General features: G+C 33.6%; 1 protein-coding gene across 1 annotated transcript in view; it reads right to left on the reverse strand.

The window, feature by feature from the left end:
* Positions 1-23193, reverse strand: part of LOC150095655 (coronin-1C-like) — a 145823-nt gene that overhangs the window by 3972 nt on the left and 118658 nt on the right. The window contains exons 8-10 of the mRNA XM_090409935.1: positions 21079-21139; positions 16125-16226; positions 12128-12241 (exon numbers count right to left, since the gene is read on the reverse strand). Coding sequence (XP_090266061.1) covers positions 12128-12241; positions 16125-16226; positions 21079-21139 — 277 coding nt within the window. The remainder of the gene's footprint in view (positions 1-12127; positions 12242-16124; positions 16227-21078; positions 21140-23193) is intronic.

Genomic DNA, 23193 nt, shown 5'->3' on the forward strand with positions numbered 1-23193 from the left:
TGAATATAACATTTTGTATTTATTGCTCAGAAAGATCTCACCAGTTTTGGTCTTTTTTGTTTCAGTCACCCCTATTATGTCGATCTGGTACTTATCTAATTCCTCAGCTAGCTCCATTTCTTTGCCATTCAGGCTTCTTATGTTGATAGTACCGATCTTTAACTCTGGTGATGTTGAGTTGGGGTTTGTTTTCAGATTTGTTCCAGTAGCTGACTTTTCGCTGTTCGCCCTGGTTCCCTGGCGAAAACAACGGGGGCCTTGTTTAACCGGGCGACGCCCCAACCGGCATGAAATTTTGTCATGTCGTACCATCATTTTTTTATTTTGGTTTAACCAATAAGAATACAATTTGGACGGCTAAATCCCAAATTGCCAGCCCATCCTCGTTCGTTCAGTATCCAAGTAGATACCCAACAGGGTGCACCACGAGAAGGTGAGGATTGGACATTAGGTCAGAAGCCCTGGTCAGTTCTCCGCATTCCTTTAAAGGCTATGTGGAGGTCTCCTCTCAGTTATACAGCTTTGACCCTTAAGCACCCCTTATATATTTATATATATATATATATATAAAAAAAACCTAATTTTCAAAAGATTTATTATTGGAATTTTTTTTCATGCTGAATGAAGACATTTGAAGATAAGCATAGCAAGATATGGTTTTATGATAACAGGACAATCTTTAATGTGATAAGAGAAACCAGGCATTCATTGTGACAATCAGCATTTTTTTTTTTTTTTTTTAATAGGCTGTGAAAGGTGAATGTTGATGCTAAGATGAAATCTACATAGTTTATTCTTAGCCACTCCTCAATTCATCATCATCACCACCATCAAATTCCTGACATGTATCCTCAAGGGGTGTACAGGATATGATAGTACTACATGAAAAACTTACTATGAGAGCTCTACTCCAATCATCGGGAATTCGTCCCTCTGTCCATTACTAACTTATCAGATCTAATATTTCTATCTTCTAAGGCACTTTTTATATCAATCCACCTACATCTTGGTCTTCCTCTGGGTCTTTTTCCTGCCAACCAGGCAGAGAACACTTCTTTTGGTAATCTTTCCTCTCCCATTCTGTTTAAGTGACCATACCACCTGAGATTAGCTCTGCTAACACATTCCTGGATGACAATGTCAAGTTCCTTCCTAATATCCTCGTTTTTAATATGATACTGCCATTGATGCCCCTAATCTTTGTCAGGACTCCCATATCTGAGGTCTCTAGTCTTTGGTCAAGTGTTTTTTTTCCCTAAGTTTTCAGCTCTCAGATCTATAAGTTAAAATTGGTTTGAATACTGTTTTGTATACAGCTTATTTAGTGTTTTGACTAATGTCTCTCTTATTCAGTTGACTTCCTATCATACCAGCTTTGTTGATTCTGTTGTCTATTTCCATATTTAATTTCCATCATCACTAAAAATCGTGCCTAAGTAGCTGAAATGTTTTACTTGTTCTATAGTTCTCCATTCACAATGCAGTTGATAATTTCAATGCGTCTGCCTATTTTCATTGTCTTGTTATTGCTGACCTTCATACCATATCTATTACAATAGTTATTCAATTTAGTCAGGGAATCTTGCAGACTTGTACCAGATTTACTTAAAATAATAACATCATCTGGATAGAGTAAAGAATTGAGATTAGCATCTCCAATTTTGATATTAGGTTTAATACCACTTTCCTTCATAATGGGATCCATATAGATAATGTACATCCTTGTTGATATCAGATTTAACATTAAACCATCTTCTTGTACTTCCTTCAATTCTAACTGCTGACTTACAACTCAAATAAAGACTAAGTATTGCTTGATATAATGCCCCATTGATAGCATATAACTATAGCCCCCATAAATTTAGGGACACAAAAACACACGTGTTGAACAGATTATTTTATTAATTATTAATAAAATAAAACTCGACGTTTCGACCCCTGTATCGAGGTCATCATCAGAAGAATACAAGTGTATAAGGAACCAAGTTACATGCTCATGCCCTGTATACCGGTAAACTAAATCTACGTAGTTAATTAATCCTTTCCCCTAGTGATAAAAAAAAAAAATAATAATAATTAAAAATAAATAAATAAATAATAATAAAAAAAAAATAAATACAACTACAATAAACTGCTAAAGTCCTCATGTATTAATATTCTTCTGAATAGTTCTGATTGTTATAATCTGATTTCTTTCAGTTGCTGTTGAATGTTACAAACACTTCACCAGGTTGTCTTCTTTTAGTGGGATTTTTCTATGGCTAGTTTAGGTTGTTATACAGGTTGTAGATGGGTCCCTCCACATTCTTGAAATGGTTAGGCCATCATTTTTGTTGAGATTTGGGTTGTGTTTGAGCATTTCACACGACTGTTTACATTTTCTCTCAAACCAGGTTTTGGTGCAGTGTAGAGACTTGGTATTTTTCCAATCAATTCTGTGGTATGTTTGGAGTGTGTGGTCAGAAAGGCCGGTTTTTCCAAAATGGAGGTATTTAATGTGTCGTTCCAACAGCAACTGAAAGAAATCATATTATAACAATCAGAACTATCCAGAAGAATATTAATACATGAGGACTTTAGAAGTTTATTGTAGTTGTATTTATTTTTTATTTATTTATTTTTATTTTTTAAATTAATATTATTTTTTTTTTTTATCACTAGAGGTCAGGCTAAGGAAAAGGATTAATTAACTATGTAGATTTAGTTTACCGGTATACAGGGGATGAGCATGTAGCTTGGTTCCTTATACACTTGTATTCTTCTGATGATGACCTCGATACAGGGGTTGAAACGTCAAGTTTTATTTTATTAGTAATTAATAAAATAATCTTCAAAACGTGTGTTTTTGTGTCCCTAAATTTACAAATATGAGTGCTGATCACCGTGTAACCTTAAAAGAAAAAATATAACTGTAGCATTTTGAATAGCTTTTCTCTTGGCACCTTGTCATATGTTTTTTCCAGATTTACAAACTTAAATACAGATTTTTGTTTATATTCCCATGATTTCTCAACTATTTGTCGTAAAGTGAACATCTGATTCTGACAACCTCTATTTTTGGCCTGAACACAGCTTGTTCTTCACCAAGTTTCCTTTCCACAATCCTTCTTGACCATTTTTCAAGTATACTTGCATAAATCATACAAGGAATACTCAGTATGGAAAGACCTCTGTAATTTTCGCATTCAGTTTTATTTCTCTTTTTTTATATATACGGGTACTATGAGAGCTTGCTCTGCTCCAATCATCTGGAATTTGTCCCTCTGTCCAGGCCTTCTGAACTATGCAGTGCAGCCACAGTAAGACTTTTATACCTTCATACTTGAGCATTTCTGGTCGAATATCATCTACTCCTGCTGCCTTTCCACATTTCAAGCTTTCGTTGACTTTTTCTACTTCAAGTATGGATGTGCATTCTTGATTTCATACCTGTTGAGAGTTTTTTGCCACTGTGCTGTCTTTGATTGTTTCAATTTTTTGAAGAAATTATTCCATATATCTTTTTCTCCCAGTTTTCATGTCACCTTTATCATCTTTAATTCCTTTTACAGCACTCTTTCCTCTATTTCTGAACTTCTTCAGCAACCTCAAAAATATCTTGCCACCTTCTTGATATTTATTTTCTATGTTCTTATAAGTCTCTTCCCAAGAGTTTTGTTTAGCTAGTTTTATGCAATGTTTAGCTTTCTTACATTTTTCTCTGTATCCTCTAAGAGCACAGGCTGACTTATTTGCCAGGAACTTTGATATGTTTTCTTCTTTTCCTTCATTGCCTCTTTAACTTCCTATGTCCACCATGGAGTTCTGATTTTTTTAACCTTGCAGACAACCTCACCACGTCTCTCTGGCTGAATCAATCAATGTTTTCTTCAGGGCTTGCCACCGAATCTCAAAGGTTTGGTTCCTGTTCCCAAAATCTTTCATTTTTTCTTCAATAATGTTTGTGTATTTTAATCTACAGTTCACATCCGAGAGCTGCTCAACTTTTATTTGCTTTAAAACTTTCATGTTCTTTTCAATATGAAATTCAATTTTATCCTGCTCAAGGACTAAATGGTGATCACTTCCAATTTCAAATCTTCTGTACACTCTAGTGTCCTGCACCAGTGAGAAAACATCATTATCAACAATAACATAGTCAAAGAGACTTTTCTTATTCCTTGCCTCTTCTTTCCATGTGAATTTGTGCACATTTTTATGTTGGAGCATTGTGTTAGTAATAACCAGTCCATGTCCACTCTTCAATTTAACTATTAAAATACAACAAAACATTCAAAATATATTAAGAACAAAGGTAATACAATCACTATGATTGTTCTTTATTACTTTTCTTAAATCATACATATTTATGAATTTAGGGACACCAAACACACGTTTTGAAAAGATTATTTTACTGATTAATAATAAAATAATAACTTGACGTTTCGACCCCTGTATTGAGGTCATCATCAGAAGGATACATGTGTATAAGAACCAAGTTACATGCTGTTGCACTCTATACATGCAAATTACATCAACATTGTTAAGTAATCTTTTTTTTTTTTCTTAGCCTGCCCTCTAGTGATAAAAAAAACCCAATAAAAACTATAATGAACTCTATTATAGTCCTCACGTACTAGGATTCTTCTGGAATTATACAGTTTATATTGTTATTCTACGATTATCTTCTGGATTTGTACAGTACAGGTCGCTATTGAATGTTCAGGGAGAAAAAAAAAAAAAAAAACACTTCACCAAGTCTTCTTGTATTGAGATTTTTCTTTGTTATGAAGGTTGCAGATGGGTCCTCCACATTCTTGGAATGGTTAGACCATCATTCTTATTCAGATTCGGATCATGATTGAGCATTTCACATGCTTCCTTGAATTTCCGCTCGAACCAGGTTTTGGTGCGGTGTAGGGACTTGGTACCTTTCAAATCAATTCTGTGGTATGTTTGGAGTGCGTGGTCAGAAAGGCCAGTTTTTCCAAAATGGAGGTATTTTATGTGTCATTCGTGTTCATCCTTTCTGATTGGGATGGTTCGCCCTGTTTCCCCTATGTATGATATGTTACATGTGCAATCTATTTTGTAAACCCTTTGGTGGGCTAGGTGTGGCAGGGGATCCTTGGAAGAACTGAGTAGGTGTCTTAATTTTGTCGGGGGTTTAAAGGTGGTTTTGATGTTGTATTTGTGTAGTGTTCTGTCTATCTTTTCAGAAATGCCTCTAACATATGGTACAGCAATAGCATTCTTGAAATCTTTTTTGTTATTAGTGGTATCTTTGTGGAGGATCTTGTGAATGGTTTTTATACTATATCCATTTCTTATAAAGGTATGTTTGACGGTCTCATATTCATGGTTAAGAGCTTGTTCATTTGAACAAATGGTTTGAGCTCTGTGTTTAAGGGTGCTTATGACCCCTAGTTTTTGTGTTGGGTGGTGATCTAGCCTGTGTGTGTAGATTTGCGGTAAACTGAGGAGAGACAGCCTAAAGGAAGACGTGTGACAAGTGTGTCTAGGAACGGAAGAGAGTTGTTTTTTTCTATTTCAATGGTGAATTGGATGCGTTTGTGTTGTTTGTTCAGGTGGTTTTTTTTTCTTTCCTTTTTTTCCCCTGAACATTCAATAGCAACCTGTACTGTACAAATCCAGAAGATAATAGATAATCGTAGTATAACAATATAAACTGTATAATTCCAGAAGAATCCTAGTACGTGAGGACTTTAGCAGAGTTTATTGTAGTTTTTATTGGTTTTTAAATATTTTATTTTTATCACTAGAGGGCAGGCTAAGAAAAAAGATTAGTTAACAACATAGATGTAATTTACCTGTATAGAGTGCAACAGCATGTAGCTTGGTTCTTATACAGATGTATCCTTCTGATGATAACCTCAATACAGGGGTCGAAACGTCAAGTTATTATTTTATTATTAATCAGTAAAATAATCTTTTCAACACATGTGTTTGGTGTCCCTAAATTCATAAATATGAATGCTGATCACCGTGTAACCTTAAAAGAAAGTTTTCTTAAATCAGATTTTTATTTCATTTAACTAATGCAATATTTCAGTTTTTTTTTTTTGAACAAAATAAAGTTTCTGATATACAAACAATTTTTAAATCCAAATCTTGCATTTCTTAATTTTATCTTTTTACAACAGGTGAATTCCAAAAAGAAGAGGAAAAGATTATGAAAGGTTTCCACGGATTTCTAGAGAATAAAATCACAAATCCTTTGCATTTATTGAGCTTCATGAGTACATATATGATTTCTGCCACACTCAAATAAATCATCTTACCAAACAAACTATGTTCACATGGATTTGCTCCTCCCTGTATTTAGCTGCATACTAAATGTTCATTGCTGGTTACATGTTTTGTACATGTACTCATGTTTTCTGTTTCCAAGGTCATAATAAATTTGCATGTTATTCATGATCTCCATTCATGGTTCACATCCCATTCAGTAACAGGTTACTGATGACCCACATACAGAATTTTCTCCATTATTGGGTATTTATTTTTTGATACTGAATCTCTTTCCAACTTCTTTTCTACCTAAACTTTACCACTCATGCACATGTGATTGATTCTTATTTCCCCCTCTCACTCTTTATCACCCAAATGTGCAAATTATCTTAATTATTGGTTAATTATATTTCCAGAAACCAACACATTTTTCTTTACACCACTTTGGATTCAATAGAAAGGATAAGCAACAATTCCCACCATGCATATCCAAATATGAAACAGAAAAACGAGACAATTTCTTGTGTTCCATCCAGTGTGAACGTGTTAAGAAATGGAATACCAAACATGATATCTATTTCCCTTCTGGAGTAGACCAGACCATACTATGTAAATCAAAAATCACTTCTGGTCAAAGATGGAGAAGTAAAGTGATCCTGAAGACTGGCAATCAGATAATACACAAGACCATACTTCAAGAGACTGATTAACCAGCTAGTGCATAATCATGCTTCTATCTATTTTGTCAAGACATAACTGCAGTCTGAGTAGTAGTAGTATGTTGGAACCAGAAATCACGCTACATATATCAAGGAGACGTGCTGTCTCTGCATGGATGCAAACCAAAATGTCATCCTACAAAGCAGCTGGAGATATTCTTCTTGAGATGGTCAAGAAGAATGCATGATTGCAGTGTATAACCAGCTAAACCTTTGTAAATGTCTAGCCTGGTTAGTCCACATATCCAATAAGTTGCATTAAACATCATGGAATTTAATGGAAATGATAAATGATGGTAAGATTATGAACTTAAGCATCAACTTCATACTCTGTTCAGAATATGCCTGCTGACTAAAGATGCTCTATTTGTAACCATCTTTATTTATTTTAAAAGCGATTAATCAGACTTGGCATTAGAGCATCTCTCTCTCTCTCTCTCTACTATATCTAGCTGGGAAGATCTTTGCTTGCATTCTTACCGAAGAAAACTCTCCAACTTTAATGCAGTTTCAGCTCGATATGATCTTCAGTGCAAATCAAACTCCAAGAAAAATATCATGAACAAATTTTTCATGGCCTTTATGATCTTATTAAAGCCTTTTATACTCTATCAAATGAGAAGTTCTCTGGAAAAATCTACTGTTGATTGGCTGTTCGTCAAAATTTGTTTCTGTCTTGCAACTGGCTTTGTTACAATGTCAGAAAATGTGATTGGCAACGGCCGTTTGGGAAACCCATTCATAGTAATAGCAAGTGTGAAGTAAAGTTGTGTCTTAGCACCCATTCTCTTTCCAGTCTTCACAAAACAAAAATTCTTCAACTCGTTGATGAAAGCTTCTTCCAGGAAGCGAAATATCATATAGGATGGCAAGTAAATTTTTAAACTTGATAGACTGATTTATTTATTCGTATGCCCCGCCCATTCCTCTACCATCCCTTAGGACTGGTTGAGTCCTCCTAATGAGGAATTATGCATTTTATGACTGTAGATCCGTGTGCAGTTTGCCTATTCTGAGGGACAAAAATCTGGAGTTTTTTGGGTGAAAAACCCTTTATCTCCGTATGAGATTGGCTAACTCACCTTTAGTCAAAAGAGACCAGATAAAGGTTCCTCACATCATGGACAGGAATCGAACCTAGGTCTTTCTGACCAAAGGGCTTCGTATATACTGACTGAGCAATGGAGGTTCACAGACTCGGATCCAAAATAAGGACAAACAAAATGCTACTCATAGCACTCTAGTATGCTGATGACAATGTCATTTTCTCTCATTATCAAACTGAACTTTAAATCATTATCATTATCCTGATATGTACCCTCTAGGGATGTACAGGATACCATGAGAGTATTATATGATAATTTACATTGACACTTACTTCATATCAAGAATATCTTTCCTTCCTAACAGAACAAAACTTAGTCTTATTAGAACCATACCATAGAGTGGGATAGAAGCACAATTCCTTACATGGAGGAGGACTTCTGCTCCTGAATTTTTAAGGAGGCCACAACAGTTGCCCACTGTATACAAAACCTTAACAGGAACCAAGGACTAATCTTGCCCATGATCAGGAAGACCCTTATCAGATCCTTCAACTTGCCAGAACTGAATTATAGTGCCAACTATAGAATGTTCCTAAATAACAACAAGTGATATCATCCACACTCTATGAATGTATTGTATGTGCTCTGTTCTTTGTTTAATATAATTGGAATCAGTTGATTATAGGTTGTAACAGTTTTTTACTTTTTAGTGCCTTACATCAGTTATGTACCCTGAAGATGCCAACAGACTTAGTTGGTGAAACTAGTTGGTATAACTTAGTTGTTTATTATATACACTTGATCAATATAATCCCAATAAAAGTCTAGGTCTTTTTGATCAAGAAAATTTAACGTTTTTTAACATTAGTCTTATTTGTCAGGCTCCAATTATGTCACATCTTATATTTCAGTCTTCTAGGGCACTTGTAACTACATCAATCCACCTAGATCTTAGTCTTCCTCTGGATCTTTTTCCTGCCATCAAACATCTGCTTTGCTGATCTTTCCTTTCCCATTTCTGTTTAGGTGACCATACACATCTGATCTGCCATGCTCACACATTCCTCAACATAAAGTTCTTTCCTAATATCTTCTTTTTAATATCATTCTGCCATTGATGTCATCTATCTACTCTTCTAATTTTTTTCAGAACTTTCATATCAGTAGTCTCCAGTCATTCATTGATACTGTTTACTTCTAACCCAGCTCTCTGATTCATAAGTTTAAAATTGGTTTAAATACTGTCTTGTACATAACTATTTTCTTGTTTTCACTAATTTCTCTCTCATTCCATATAAATATATTCAGTTGACTCACTACCATATCAGTTTTGCTTAATCTATTTTTATATTTAATTTGCCATCTTCACAAATTGTTCTATATTAGGTTCTCCATTCAGGATGCAGTTGACAGTTTTAATGTTTCTGCCTATTTTCTCAATCTGTCTTTTTATTTTCATATCAAATTTTTTAAAGCAGTTATTCAATTTAGTTAAGGGATCCTGCAGATTTGTACTGGATTTATTTATGAGGATATTCCCATACATGGTACTAAGTAACTATAGGTTGACCAACAAAATATATAGGCCCAACATAAAAAATATCACCTGCATAAAGTAAAAACAAAATGAACACCTTTAATTTGGATAACTGGCTTAATGCTACTTTCTTTCATAATGTGATCCATATAGATGGTGAATAACACCGAGTTGGTATTCTATAATATTATTCATTGACACAATTATAGTATATATGTATTACACCTGATTTTACACCAAACCATGTATCTTCTTCAATTCCAACTGCTGATTATAACTTAAATATATATTATATGTTGGCACTTTGTCATATGCTCCTTTCCTCAAATACTGATCCATGTTCTCATGATTTCCAAACTATTCTTCTTAAAGTTATTTTATACTTGACAAGTATCTAATCTTGACAATTCCTATTCGGCCTCCTGTTCAGCTCCCAGTTTGTTTGTTGTTGTTTTTTTCATATATTTTCTTAGCCACTTTTAGATTATCCTTGAATAAATCTTACCTGGAATGTTCTAGAGAAATTATTCTGTAATTCTCATATATAGTTTTATTTCCCTTTTTACAGATAGGCATTATGAGAGATCCACTCCAATCATTTGGAATTTGATCATCTGAATTATGCAGCGCAGGCACAATAAAACTTTTGCTTCCATATTTCAGGTTTTTTATGGTTTTTTCTACCCCAAGTGCTGATATATACTCCATGTAGTAATTGGCAAGTAGAATAGGGGAGGGGAAAAAGAGAGAGAGAGAGAGAGAACTAGAGGGGAAAGAAACGTAACTACCCAAGGCTGTACCTTCAATCTGTTGGTATAATTTGTCAGAGACACCAAAATTACCACAGTGGATTACAAAGTCAAAAATTTTTATCATGTCCAGAGGAAAACCTTGTTTACATAGAAATTAATAGTATCTGTCAAAGGAATGTTCATGAAAAGAGATACTATATCAAGATGAAATCATAATATTTGAAGGTTATAAATGAAGATTACAAAATTTTTGTTTTAAAATCCAAAGAGTTCGAGTTTCTTTACTCAAATGGCTTCCTGTTATACCAGAATTGCTTATCCTATTATTTGTTTCCAAATTTAATTTGCCCTCAATTTCACTAGAAATTGTACCTAAAAGAGCTGAAGTATTTTACTCGTTCCTTGGGTTGCCTATTGAAAATGTTGATATTTTCAATATTTTCTAATTTTTTTCATATTTATCTTTTTACTAATTCTCAAATTTATTATAATAGTTATTTAATTTGGTTAAATAGTCCTAAGACTTGTACTGGATTTATTTAAAGGCATAACATCACCTGCATAAAATAGAGCTGAGTTGAATATTTCCAATTTTGATATTAGGTGGAATACCATTTTTTTTCATAATGTGATCCATACAGATGATGAATAACAGTGGAGATAATATGCACCATTGCATATTATCTCCACTTACATTTACTTTTACATCAAATTGTCTCCATATATGGGAAATACTAAGGATTGTGATCAGATCTTACTCCACCTTTACTACGAGTTGCCCCTGTCATGGAAGTTTTGCTTACGCTTGGATCCGCTGAAACTTTTATAGTTTCTATATATATATATATGTACATATATATATTCGGCACAAAATTCTTGTAGTTTCTCTATTCAGCATTGAAATAATGTTGGATTTAATATCCACTTAATTTGAATAATTTTGCATCGCCGAAGTGAAGCCGTTGGCTCTCTTTTTTTCAGTAATTCTTGGTGCCTTTTGTGATGTGACACCTTTTTTGACAACTCGTATGGTAAAGTATATAAGTTCTGCATCACTTCAACCTGAGTATTTACATTTGGGTCTGGCTCCCACTGACGAGACCTCAATAAAGGTCGAAACTGGTCTGGGTAGTACCCCCCCCCCATAATGTATAACATCATACATGTCTGCTAGGAGATGTGTTTTACATTATGGGAAATACTAAGGATAGTGATCAGAGTTTACTCCACCTTTACTACGAGTTACCTCTGTCATGAAAGGTTTGCTTATGCTTGAATCCGCCAAAACTTTTATAGTTTCTATATATATATATATATATATTCAGCATGAAACTCTTGTAGTTTCTCTATTCGGCTTTGAAATAATGTTGGATTCAATATTCACTTAATATGAATAATTTTGCATTGCCAAAGTGAAGCCTTTTGGCTCTCTTTTTTTTTAGTAGTTCAGTTTCCATGTATTTCTTTTCAATTCTAATATCTGACTTACGACTTAGTATAGGAGTATACAACTTAGTATATAGCTTTACATAACGTATGAGGTATAACATATACAGTAACAGTAAATGTAGGATTATGAACAGCTTTTTCTTATCACCTTATCATATGACTTTTCAAGATCTACCAAAGTTAAATAAAGATCCTTTATATGTTATATAAAGGATCTTCATATAACAGACCAATTTGGAAGAAAGTTGCTGATAAACTAGTCATAAAATATTAATTGTGCTATGCTATAACAGTATTTTATACATACCTTAAAGGTATATGTTTGAAAATGATGTTAATTTGATAGATTTTTTTTTTGTTATTATAACATAACTATATTCTAAATAAACTTACAGAAGGCTGAGACTGGACAGTAGTTTTCATTGGCATCTTGTCCAAAACATTTGATTTTTTAGAAACTTTAAGTTCTTTTTTCTTGGAGGGTACATAGCCATCTTTCAGTGACATCTTAATTAAAGAAAATATAATACATATTCAGATATGTAAGCAAGACAATTAGTTGTCAATTCATGTCATTTATCCTGAAATACCAGGAAAAAAGGCAACATGAATGATACAAGTATATGGTGAAATTCAAAACTATTGCATTTAAATTCAATTTAGAGTTTTTTTTTATACTGTTATTATACATAAAGATATCATACTGTTATTATACATGAAGGTTACAAAACTTATAGAACATTAATGCCAAATATGGAATTAACTACATTAGAAAAATACCAAAACTATTTTTCTTTTCAATAAAATGTCTTCAGTTTCATTAAAAATACAATGATTTCACAAAGGAGCTTAGTAAAATTGTATTACCTACCAGCATTCGAAGAAACTTCAGTTTCTGCTTCATCTCACCTCATCTTAAATGTTCAATGGTCTGTCAGAGCCACATGTTTTCACCTCTTTCACATCCACATGGCACCATTGTTACATCACTCAAAAGATAAGGATGACCCACTGGCAAACATGCTTTCTCTAATGAGAAGACACTTGATTGCTATCAGGTTATAGACAACATAGACAATTCACTTCCCATTATGCCAAGAACGACATGCCTCCTCCAATATTTCTCCAGAAAGATATCAAAAAAATCCATAATTTAAATAATAATAAGTCTCTTTCTAGAATGGAACCTCCACTCTGTAATTGTGCTACAGAATTAATATCCATCTTATATTGTTTGTATAAGCTGTTCATACTCATTTAACATCTAGCCAACCTAAAATGCTTCAAGTTATGCCAAAATGGAGATAAGTTAATCGTCACATTAGCATCTATTACTTTCAACCTTAATTCTCTTGACAACAATGGAGAAAGCCATCTCATGTCACTGTAGATCTCCTATCAATTTTTCCCAAGCCATGGAAAGGTATGAAGAAACTTGAGTGGCCTCTGTACATTCACTTGAAAAGAGATTATATTTTTGTTTTACTAAAAACAAGCTTAAAGTATGAAGTAGCTTCACAAACTAATCTACTTGTATACAGAGGACTTTGCATCAATTGCTTTAGTATCCATTAATGCAAAAACATTATGGGAATGGTCACACCATCTGTACCAGTTTCAGCCTTGGTTGAGGTCTCATCAGTCAGAGCCAGACCCAAGAAGATACAAATACAAAGGTTAAATCAACATAGAAGTCATATATTTTCCATATACAAGTAGAAAAAGGGTGTACCACCTTATTATTAATTATTCTGGATGCTGGATATTTGCAGAAAGTTGTATGTTACACTAGATAAAATTTATTATTATTACATGAAGATAAAGATATTCTATATGTTTGGAGTAATTCCTTTAAGATTGTTAAATGCAACATTCAGGAACAGAATGGTGGTAAAATTATTCAAGAGGATTGTAGTCATTTTGTTTAGAAAAAAGCCACCAAAAACCTGAAATGTGGAAAGGCAGCCAGAGCAGATGATATTCAACCAGAAGTACTCAAATATGAAGGTGTTTTACAGTACTTGCACTGCATAATTTAGAAGGTATAGTCAGAAGGTTGAATTCAGAATAATCGGAGTCAAACTCGTGGTACCCATCTATAAAAAGGGAAATAAAACTTAATGTGAGAATTATTATTATTACATGACACCATCAAAGAGTCCAAAGACTGATCGAGGGAGGACATCACCTCTAGAAATCTCCGTCTCACCACTTAATCACTACAGCGAACTGCAACTACCATCATCATCTACTGCTCACCACCACCACTAGTATTTTGGTCTGTAAATTGCGTGTTTCTCAAGGCTGATTTGTCTGTACATGGGATGAAAAATCCTGCCACCTCCATATAAGATTGGCTAACTCACCTTCAATTGAAAAACCCATATAAAGATTCCTCTCATCGTGATGAGAATCAAATTTAGGCCTTTTCCAATCAAAGAGCACAATGGACTGTCGTTCTTCCAATTATGCAACGGAGGCACTCAAAAAAAGGTTCTCTAGTTGGTGACTAGACTGAACTAATGACACTTTTTGTTTGGGCATTTTAGCGCTGAAGAGTGAAATACCACTTCCACTGAGTATTCCAGGTTATATTCATGCAAGCATACTTGAGAACAGGCTAAAAAATTTGGAAAATAAGCTGGGTTCAGACCAAAGAGAGATTGTCAGGATCATGGATGACCTTAAATTTTCACTTTTAAGACAGACACAGTTTTGTAGATCTGGAAATGATATGATATAATCTACTTCAGCAAGAAATTTCCATCACCCCCTCCTAATGGGAAAAAAAAAATTTTATACTTGACAAGAAATTATATTCAAATTTTCATCCTTGACAAAAATAAACTTAAAATCTTTTATCCAAGCACATGCAAACAAAATATTGAACATGAAATAAAGTTGCCTTAGCACTGCATATCTCCATGGGCCTAGCTGCCAGTGATGGCACTTCAACAAAGATCAAAACTAGTCAGAGCAGTAACCCTTCTCATAATGCACGTCATTATACACAGTTGAGAAGGGAGTGCAATGTGCATTAGGACAAATAAGGCAATGATGTGAATTCAAATGCCTCCATACACAAGACCCCTAGTAGCAAAGATATTCCATATGCCAACTTTTGTTTTCAAATGCTTGAGTAAAATAAGGATGATAAACTCCAGTTTCACAGCATTTAACAATTTCAGGTTTCTCACAGTATTTTCCACCTCAAGTATTGCGATGTACTATTGGTTACATATCCCCTGGATATTTTCAGCTGCTTATCTTTTTGAATGTTGCTGCATTATAAGTTTTCTAAATAATAACTCAAGACATTCTGAATATCCTTATCTTATTCAGTTATATATAATTTATGTTCTTTGATTCTTTTTAGTATTTCTTTCCCTCTATTTCTAAGCTTTCTTAGCCTCCAAAATATTTTGCCACTTTCACTATATTTAACATTCTTTCTAAAATCTTCCCAAAACTTTTGTTTAGCTATTTTTACACGTAATTTAGTTTTCTTACAGTTCTTCTATTTCCTCTTAGATCACATACTAGTTAATTTAACTAGAACTTCTGTTAGGATTTCTTCTTTTTCATTGGTTGCTTTTTTAAGGTATTCCCCTCCCCTCCAAACATCGAGTTCTTATTTTTCTATTCTTGCAGACACTTCACCATATCCTGACTGAGTACATCAATGGTTTCTTCGGATTTTGCAACTCAGTCTCTAAGTTTAGTTTTTGTTTTCAAACTCTTTCACTTTTTCCTATAATAATAATGTTCAATAATATTTAAGTCACACTAAGCAATATTTCAATTTTAATTATTTTCAACGTGATATTCATTTTTATTCTTCTCTACTGGTGACTGCTTCCTTTTTCAAATCCATTGTATTGTAATTGAGAAGACAGATTTTTTGTACTGGATCATAGCACTGGGGTAATGATGAGCCACATCAGCAGAAACCCAGTAGATACTTATTATATGTCTGGGATCAATTTCTTACCTCTGTACTTTCAAAAAAAGCTTCTCAATGGAAATAGATAAAAATAATATATGCTGCAGATTCTCTAGTATATAAGGATATACAGATAATGAAAATAATAAAATCAGCCAAACAGGTACCCACAGCAGTATTGGTTTTGGATATGAAACTGAGGTTAGTTTCTGTGCTGTTTATTTACTATTTGGTCCAGTCCCAACTGGGCCTAATAGTAAAACCTTTACTGCATGGAAAACTATTACAACTAGTTACCACTATGTGAACTAGTTACCACTATTAACACTATGAAAATTCATTCGATGTTGGTTATCTCATTATCCTCTACTGGAATGCATTTTACTTGTTTCTTTCCATTCAAAACATACACTTCTTATACTAATATATTTTATATAAAAATCTTACCAAAATGGGTTCAGCATCCCTTCCTTCAATCCATTCTTCAGCTAAAATAGCAGGAACATCTGCTAAAGTGTCAGGATACAAATCATCTTGAAAAAGTTCAGACTAAAATAACAGGAAAAAACAAAACAATCTTAGCTTATTGTGTAATGCAAAAGTATTTAAAAGGAATTAATGCATACATGAATACAGTATCACAATTATTTTAACATCACTCTTGCATCATTTCAACAAAGTACTTTCCCTTAATTGACACACTCTCTCTCTCTCTCTCTGGCATGATAATTTATCACCTTAACATCTCAGTCTACTAGAGGCACAGGCTAAACTTGTTGGTCTGCAGATCAACATCCAAAAGTCCAAAGTAAACAGGTTATGAAACCTTATACTTCATATCAACATTAGACCCTTAGAAAGAGCAAAGGATTTTCAATATCTTGGATTGTACATCAGCAATATAGAAAAAGAAAATGATATTAGAAAATGTAAAACAGCTGGCTCTAGTCTTCCATAAAAAACTCTGCCACATCAGGAAATCATCATTAAAGACAAAATAAGATTATATCATGCAACCAGCAGATCCATCTTCTTATATGATTCTTAAACCTGGACAATAAGTACCAAAAATATAGATCTAATTAATTCCTTAGGAACTACATGTCACAGACTGATTCCTGGATCCACTTGGATGGAACGTGTCAATAACTCTACTGTACTAAATCTAGCTAAGCAAGAACCACATGTCAATACAGCCAAAAAATTACAAGATGACAATTGCCATGGAGGAAGGCTGTGCAAGCAATTTTGCAATACATCTGTGTATTGCAAAATATTGAATTGGATTCCATCTGACATCAAGATAGAGCGACTTGGAAGACCATAATTTGCAATCTTTAATTTTTGATGATTTATTTATTATTAAAAAAAGAAAAAGAAAAAGAGAGTAATGAAATTAGTAGCATGGCATTTCCTTTGAATTCAGTCCTATTAAGGCAAAACTAGCTTGGGGAACAAAAAATCCTCTAGTATGATAGATGGGCTAAGGGTTAGATAATTCAGGTACTCTTGAGGCCAAATATATTTTGGCTACTTCATGCTATTCAAGCCCAGGCTACCTTTGGCCTCCACTAAGCTCAGCTACCCATCAAAGAATTCACAAATGTCCATTTTGTAGTGGGATTTGAAACAAATGAATGGCTTTGTAAAAAGTAGGTCCTGCTTTAGTAATTTACTCATACTTTATAATAGTGACAGCAGAATTAGACAAGGGGAAACAGCTATACCATGATACTGCTAGACTTTGCAAATGTATTTGAGAAAATACTGCATGGAAAACTATTATATAACTTGGAGCAAATGGAATATGAATCTAGTGGCATAGATAAGGGGGGGGTGATAGAAAGCAGAGAATAGTATGTGGTGGAGTGGAATCTAGGAGAATGAAGGTGACTAGTGGAGTACCTCAGGGTTCTGTACTATGGCCACTACTATTTAATTTGTATACTAATGATACAGAAAATGTTTTAATAGGGTGGGAGATATTCAATTGTTTGCTAATAATGTAGATATCCTGCATAATTTAAATAACATGTCACAGGGATGGTATTGAATTGTAGGAAATTGATAAGGCTGGAAATTTGGGGCAATGGTGGACAAGGAGTTGAAGCTCAGAGGGCATGCTGCAAAAGTTGGCAAAATAACTCAAGAGATTACTTCATTGTTAGAAAAACACACTAATAAGTCATAAAGATGAAGGGATTATTATTATTATTATCCCTCTTTATAATGTTATTATTCAGTTGTATCTTGACTACTTTGCCCAAATTTGGTCCCCTGGTTTCTTAGAAATTAGGAAGTGATAGAGAATTCAGAGAGAAGTAACCAAGCCGGTGACAGGTGGTCTAGGATGATAGATTGAAGGTGCGTGGATGGCAATGTTTAGCTAATAGGCAGAAAAGAGGGGACAAGATAGAAACTTAATAAAGTTATAATATAGTTAAGAAAGGGGTTCCATAAGACTGACACTAAAGGAATTTTCAATATGTGACATCAATAGAACTAGTGATCACTTCCGGATGTTGTGTAAGAGTGCGATTAGTAAGTTTATGTGGATTAGATTTTTTGTTTGAAGAGAGGTGAGTGAGTGAGTGGAATGAATTGCCAGACTTAGTTGAGTGTCCTGACAGTGAATGAGTTTAAGGAGAGATATTGTGTGTGTAAAATGGTTAGTGTGAGTTTCTCATGATGAGTCATCAGATTCTATGGAGATACTCATATAATAATAATTGCAGTGGCTTGCATCACTGAAAACACTCTAAATGACTAGTTACAGTTAGATGATAACAAGCAAGCCAGCCAGTGAGTGTTAAAAATAAAATAGCAATATAAAAGTCAAAAGGCAAGAAATATAAAAAACTAAAACAGTGCTAAAATTTCTGTACATAATAAATAAATGCTGCTAACAACTTAAGAAACTCAAACAGCCTTTTGATGATGTATGATTGATCTTCTGCCAGAGAATTAAGATAATTTTAAGAGAAAGAAAGCCACCATATGCTGTTGGCCATGAGGGAAAATTACTTTCACAGTAACCCTTTCCCAAGAGGGAAAGGGTTACTGTAAAAGTAATTTGATTCTTCATTGCTTGTTGGCTAAATAAAGTTTAAAATAAATAGTGTCTATTCTCTGACAGTGACAAAGTTTTCTTTGTGAAGAAAGATTTTTAAAGAAAGAATTACAAGCTAATAGAAGCTTAAACAAATACTGTACTAGTTAGAACAAAAAAAAAAAAAAAAAGTAGTGCAAATGGAAAACTACTACTTATACTCATGTACTGCACCAGCATGAAGTTATCACTATCAACAATAACAGTCAATGAGACTTTCGTGCACGTTATTATTATTTTCCTAACCTCCATGGAGTAACACGACTCATCATGGGAGTTCAACACAAAGTGTCATACCACTCCATAAAATCATCCACAGTCTGCATGTTCACCACCCTTTCAGGCAATGCATTCCAGGCTCTTACCACTCTTACAAGCAAAAAACCTTACTCCTTACCCATTCAATCACCGGTTAATCTCCTTATGCAATGTACAGGAATGGTCCCTTGTCCTTGCTCCTTTCCCCTGTTCTACCATATGAAAAATTTCCTCAGTGTTAATATGATAATAACCCTTCAACAGCTTAAATGGTCTCGATCCCCCCCCTTCCTCCCTCCTTTGCTTTCTATCCACTAAACTCTGCAGTCCAAACTCAACTCAACATTGTACAGTCCTGATATCATTTTTGTTATCTAACTCTGCACCCTCTCCAAGGTTACTTCATCCCATTCAAATTCTGGTGACCAGACCTGAGCACAGAAATCCAGATGTGATCTGATCAAAGCTTTAAACAATGGAATTAGCTCACTTATCTCTCATGGTCAATGTTCTCCTCAACATTGCCCCAATTCTCTGAGATGTCTTCACACCTTTTGCAGTATGACATTGGAACTTCAAATTTCCATCCACAATCACCCCAAGATTCCTTCTTTCCTCCACTTCTTCCAATACAACTCCACCAGGTTATGTTGGAACATGTTAATAATGACTAGTCCATGTCATGAACAGGTGCATTATCTAGCAGGTGCTTACCATTATTATTAGCTTCGCACTTTTCTCCAAATTCTCCCAAAACATTTCTATATGTCTCATAATCCTTTCCTACTCTGCTGTTTGGATTTAGAGCAAGAACCAATTTTTTATTTTTCATTGTGTCAGCTGCCTTCTTTAATGCCTCAAAAAATTCCTCCACTTCTTCCTTAGAAGATTTTTGGGACCACAGACACAAATAAGTCTTATTGTTGAGGTCCCAATTCTGATATCTGTTCATATCACTCTACTTGATATTGCTTGCCATTGAAGATTATCCTTGTATTTGGTGTTGAATACTATGGCTACTCCTTTTCCCTAATCATTATTGTCTTAATATAATTACTTATTGTATTTGTTGCTTAGAAGAATCTCACCTGTTCTTGTTTTCTTTGTTTTGGTAACACCAATTATTTTGATCTGGTTCTTATCCAGTTCTTCTGCTAATTTAATTTCTTTTCTGTTAGAGCTTCTTATGTTGATGGTACCAATCTTTAACTCTACTGATGCTGAGTTGGAGATTGTTCCATTAGCTAACATTAGATATTTGCCTGGTTCCCTGACAAAAACAGTGGGGTATCTTGTATAAGTGGGTAACCTCTAGCCAGCATGAAACTCCAACATGTTGTATTATCATTTTATTTTGGTTTAAGCCAATAAAAATACAATTTGGTCAGCTAAATCACAAACAGCCAGCCCATTGTCATTTGTTCAGTATCAAGTAAATACTTATTAAAGGGATGTACCAGGAGAATGTGAGGATTAGAAGGTCAGAAGGCTCAGTCGGTTCTCTGCATTTTTTAAAAGGCTAAGTGGAGCTCTCCTCACAGTTATCCAACTTTCACCCTAAAGTGACCCCATGAATACTATTTAGTGATATTTTTAAACTGGTAATCTTAGCTGAAGTTTCCTGTAAAAGGAGATTTTTGTAAAAATTTCTCAAAATGTATTGTCACATATTTTTCTTTTGAATTAAATTTCTTTACAAACTAGAAATGACAGAAGGATAATGCTCATATCACTCTACTTGATATTGCTTTCCATTGAAGATTATCCTTGTATTTGGTGTTGAATACTATGGTTACTCCTTTTCCCCTAATCATTATTGCCTTCTTCAACCTTCACTTGTGGTTTGTCATTAAGTGCAACAGATATTATTTTTTTTTTTTAAAGCTTTAGACAACAGAAAAATGTGATCCTAACTGGACCATTTTCAAATAAGTTAATGAGTAATGAAAGGGAATCAAAAATGGAAAATTCACATTTTTTCTGGGCTATTTAAACTCAAAAATTTTCATAACATCTTGACAAATATGGACCTACCTTTCTTGGCACAGTAAATGTTATGACTTCACAGAAGCCACGGGAATGAAGCTTGTAAAATCTGTGGGAAAAAAAAAACGTGTTATTTAAAGTAAAGAAAAATGTGCATATCTATTTCTTATTTACAGTGAGAAATCTATAAATTACCTTGATAGCATTTTACTTCAAGATAATTCTTGAAGGTCCATCATAACTGCTGTGCACAATAGCATTATAACTACATATTTATATCTCAATATTAATGAATTACAAAATCCTGTAATTTTGTAATTTATGCACCTTATTTTGGCCTATTACAACCAATGTCAGATGCATTGAAAGGTCCCAATTAAAGCCTAATATGCATAATGCTGTTTTAAAGAAAATTCACTATAGCACACAAGTTACTATAAGTAACTTCTTTGCTATAGTTTATATTCCTTTCTCTGAGTTCTCTATAGCAAGAATCAGCAGAATTAAATTTTATTGCTAAAGGTGAATCACTTTGTATTTCTATTCTTTATAAACAGAGCATGATCTTGTATAAATGGGTACCAGCTACTTAAACTAAGACTTCATCTTAGCTGAAGTTTATATTTTTTTAAGCATATATTCCTGTAAAAGAGATTTTAGTCAGGATGTTTTTAGCTATGACAGATTTAATTATGTTGAGATGATTTCATTTATGGTGAAAGATGCCTGATGTTATTAATTTAATGTATACAGCAGGAAAACATTGATAGTATGACATTTTATGAATTAATAAAACTAGATATATATATATCAAAGTAAATGGAATTTAAATTTCCTCAACAACCAGAAATTGAATATCTAGACAACACTTCTCAGCTGATGGGAATAAGATTCATTTTAGGATATAAAATACTGAATTATACAATACTAAATTAACCAGATTTTTCTGCATGCAGAGAATGAAAAAGAAAAAGAAGGGTAAGGGATGGATGACAGTTTTGGATCCTACTTCTTCTCAATCTATACTTTGGATCCAATATATGGTTATTACGATGTTCTTAACTAGTTGATAGGTTGCAAGTTGATTTCTAATTCAAATATAAAGAAAATTTATATTTAAAGACTGCACCACTTTATGTCTGAATTAGTTCAAGATTGAAGATAAACCAACTCTTAACCACCTTTCCCTTATATGTTGTTATTATATATACTGGCCGAGTATATTTAACTTACTTAATTTACCCGCTTTGGTTCGAATATTTTATGAATGGTGCAGTAAAAGAGATTCAGGCAAAATACAACTTTTGATTAACAAAAACAAACATTTAATTTTAAAATCACAAATTTTACACTCAACTTCAAATCAGTAATTATGATATCACAAACATTTTAGCTCCTCTGATAAGTACAATCATACAAACTCAGACAATGGTAAATCTGTTATCTCTATAATACAGTCTTCTAAGTTCCTTAAGTTCCAAATATAATAAAAATTGCAGTAATACCTCTTCACAAACAAACACTTTTAATTTTACACTTCAGCTAATTCTCCGCAATAGTTACTGTTAGTATAAGGAAATTCTAGGATGAAACTCACACACTTCTCTGTATAGAAATATTAAAGGTTGGAATAATCTTACCGATAATCTTTTTTCTTCATCTACTTATATGTAAATACTTTTTATAACTGTAAACACTTAAACAGTATACGGCACTCATTAAATAAATCTTCTAAGCAATAACTGAATTAATCATCGGTCACTATACACATAAACATTCTTGCATGAAGTACTACTGATCACTCATGAATTAAGGCAAAACACAATAATTCTTAACTTGAGGTTTTATATGCACAGTTATTCATTCTTCCTGCGTTCAATTAATTCTTTAGGCACTATAATTCTAAACACAGCTATCCTTAAACTTCAACTTTACAGCTTCTACTATTCTCTAGTAACTCCGTGCTTTATTTCAAGATTCTGTGTGTCCTTGAAAGGTCGGCCCTGAAATTAAATCTCAACTCAAGTATCGCTAGTCTATTTAGTAGTCACTCAGCTGTCTTCCGTAGCTATAATGGTTATTCTACAACTTATTAGCTAACCGCCTCTCAACTAGTAGACTTTAATTAGCTCTTTGAGTGATTTTGCCGACTCACTATTATCG

This window comes from Typopeltis vanoorti, chromosome 20 (assembly GCF_054136105.1).
Source record: "Typopeltis vanoorti isolate ZY-2024b chromosome 20, IOZ_Tvanoo_1.0, whole genome shotgun sequence".
Lineage (NCBI taxonomy): Eukaryota > Metazoa > Arthropoda > Arachnida > Uropygi > Thelyphonidae > Typopeltis > Typopeltis vanoorti.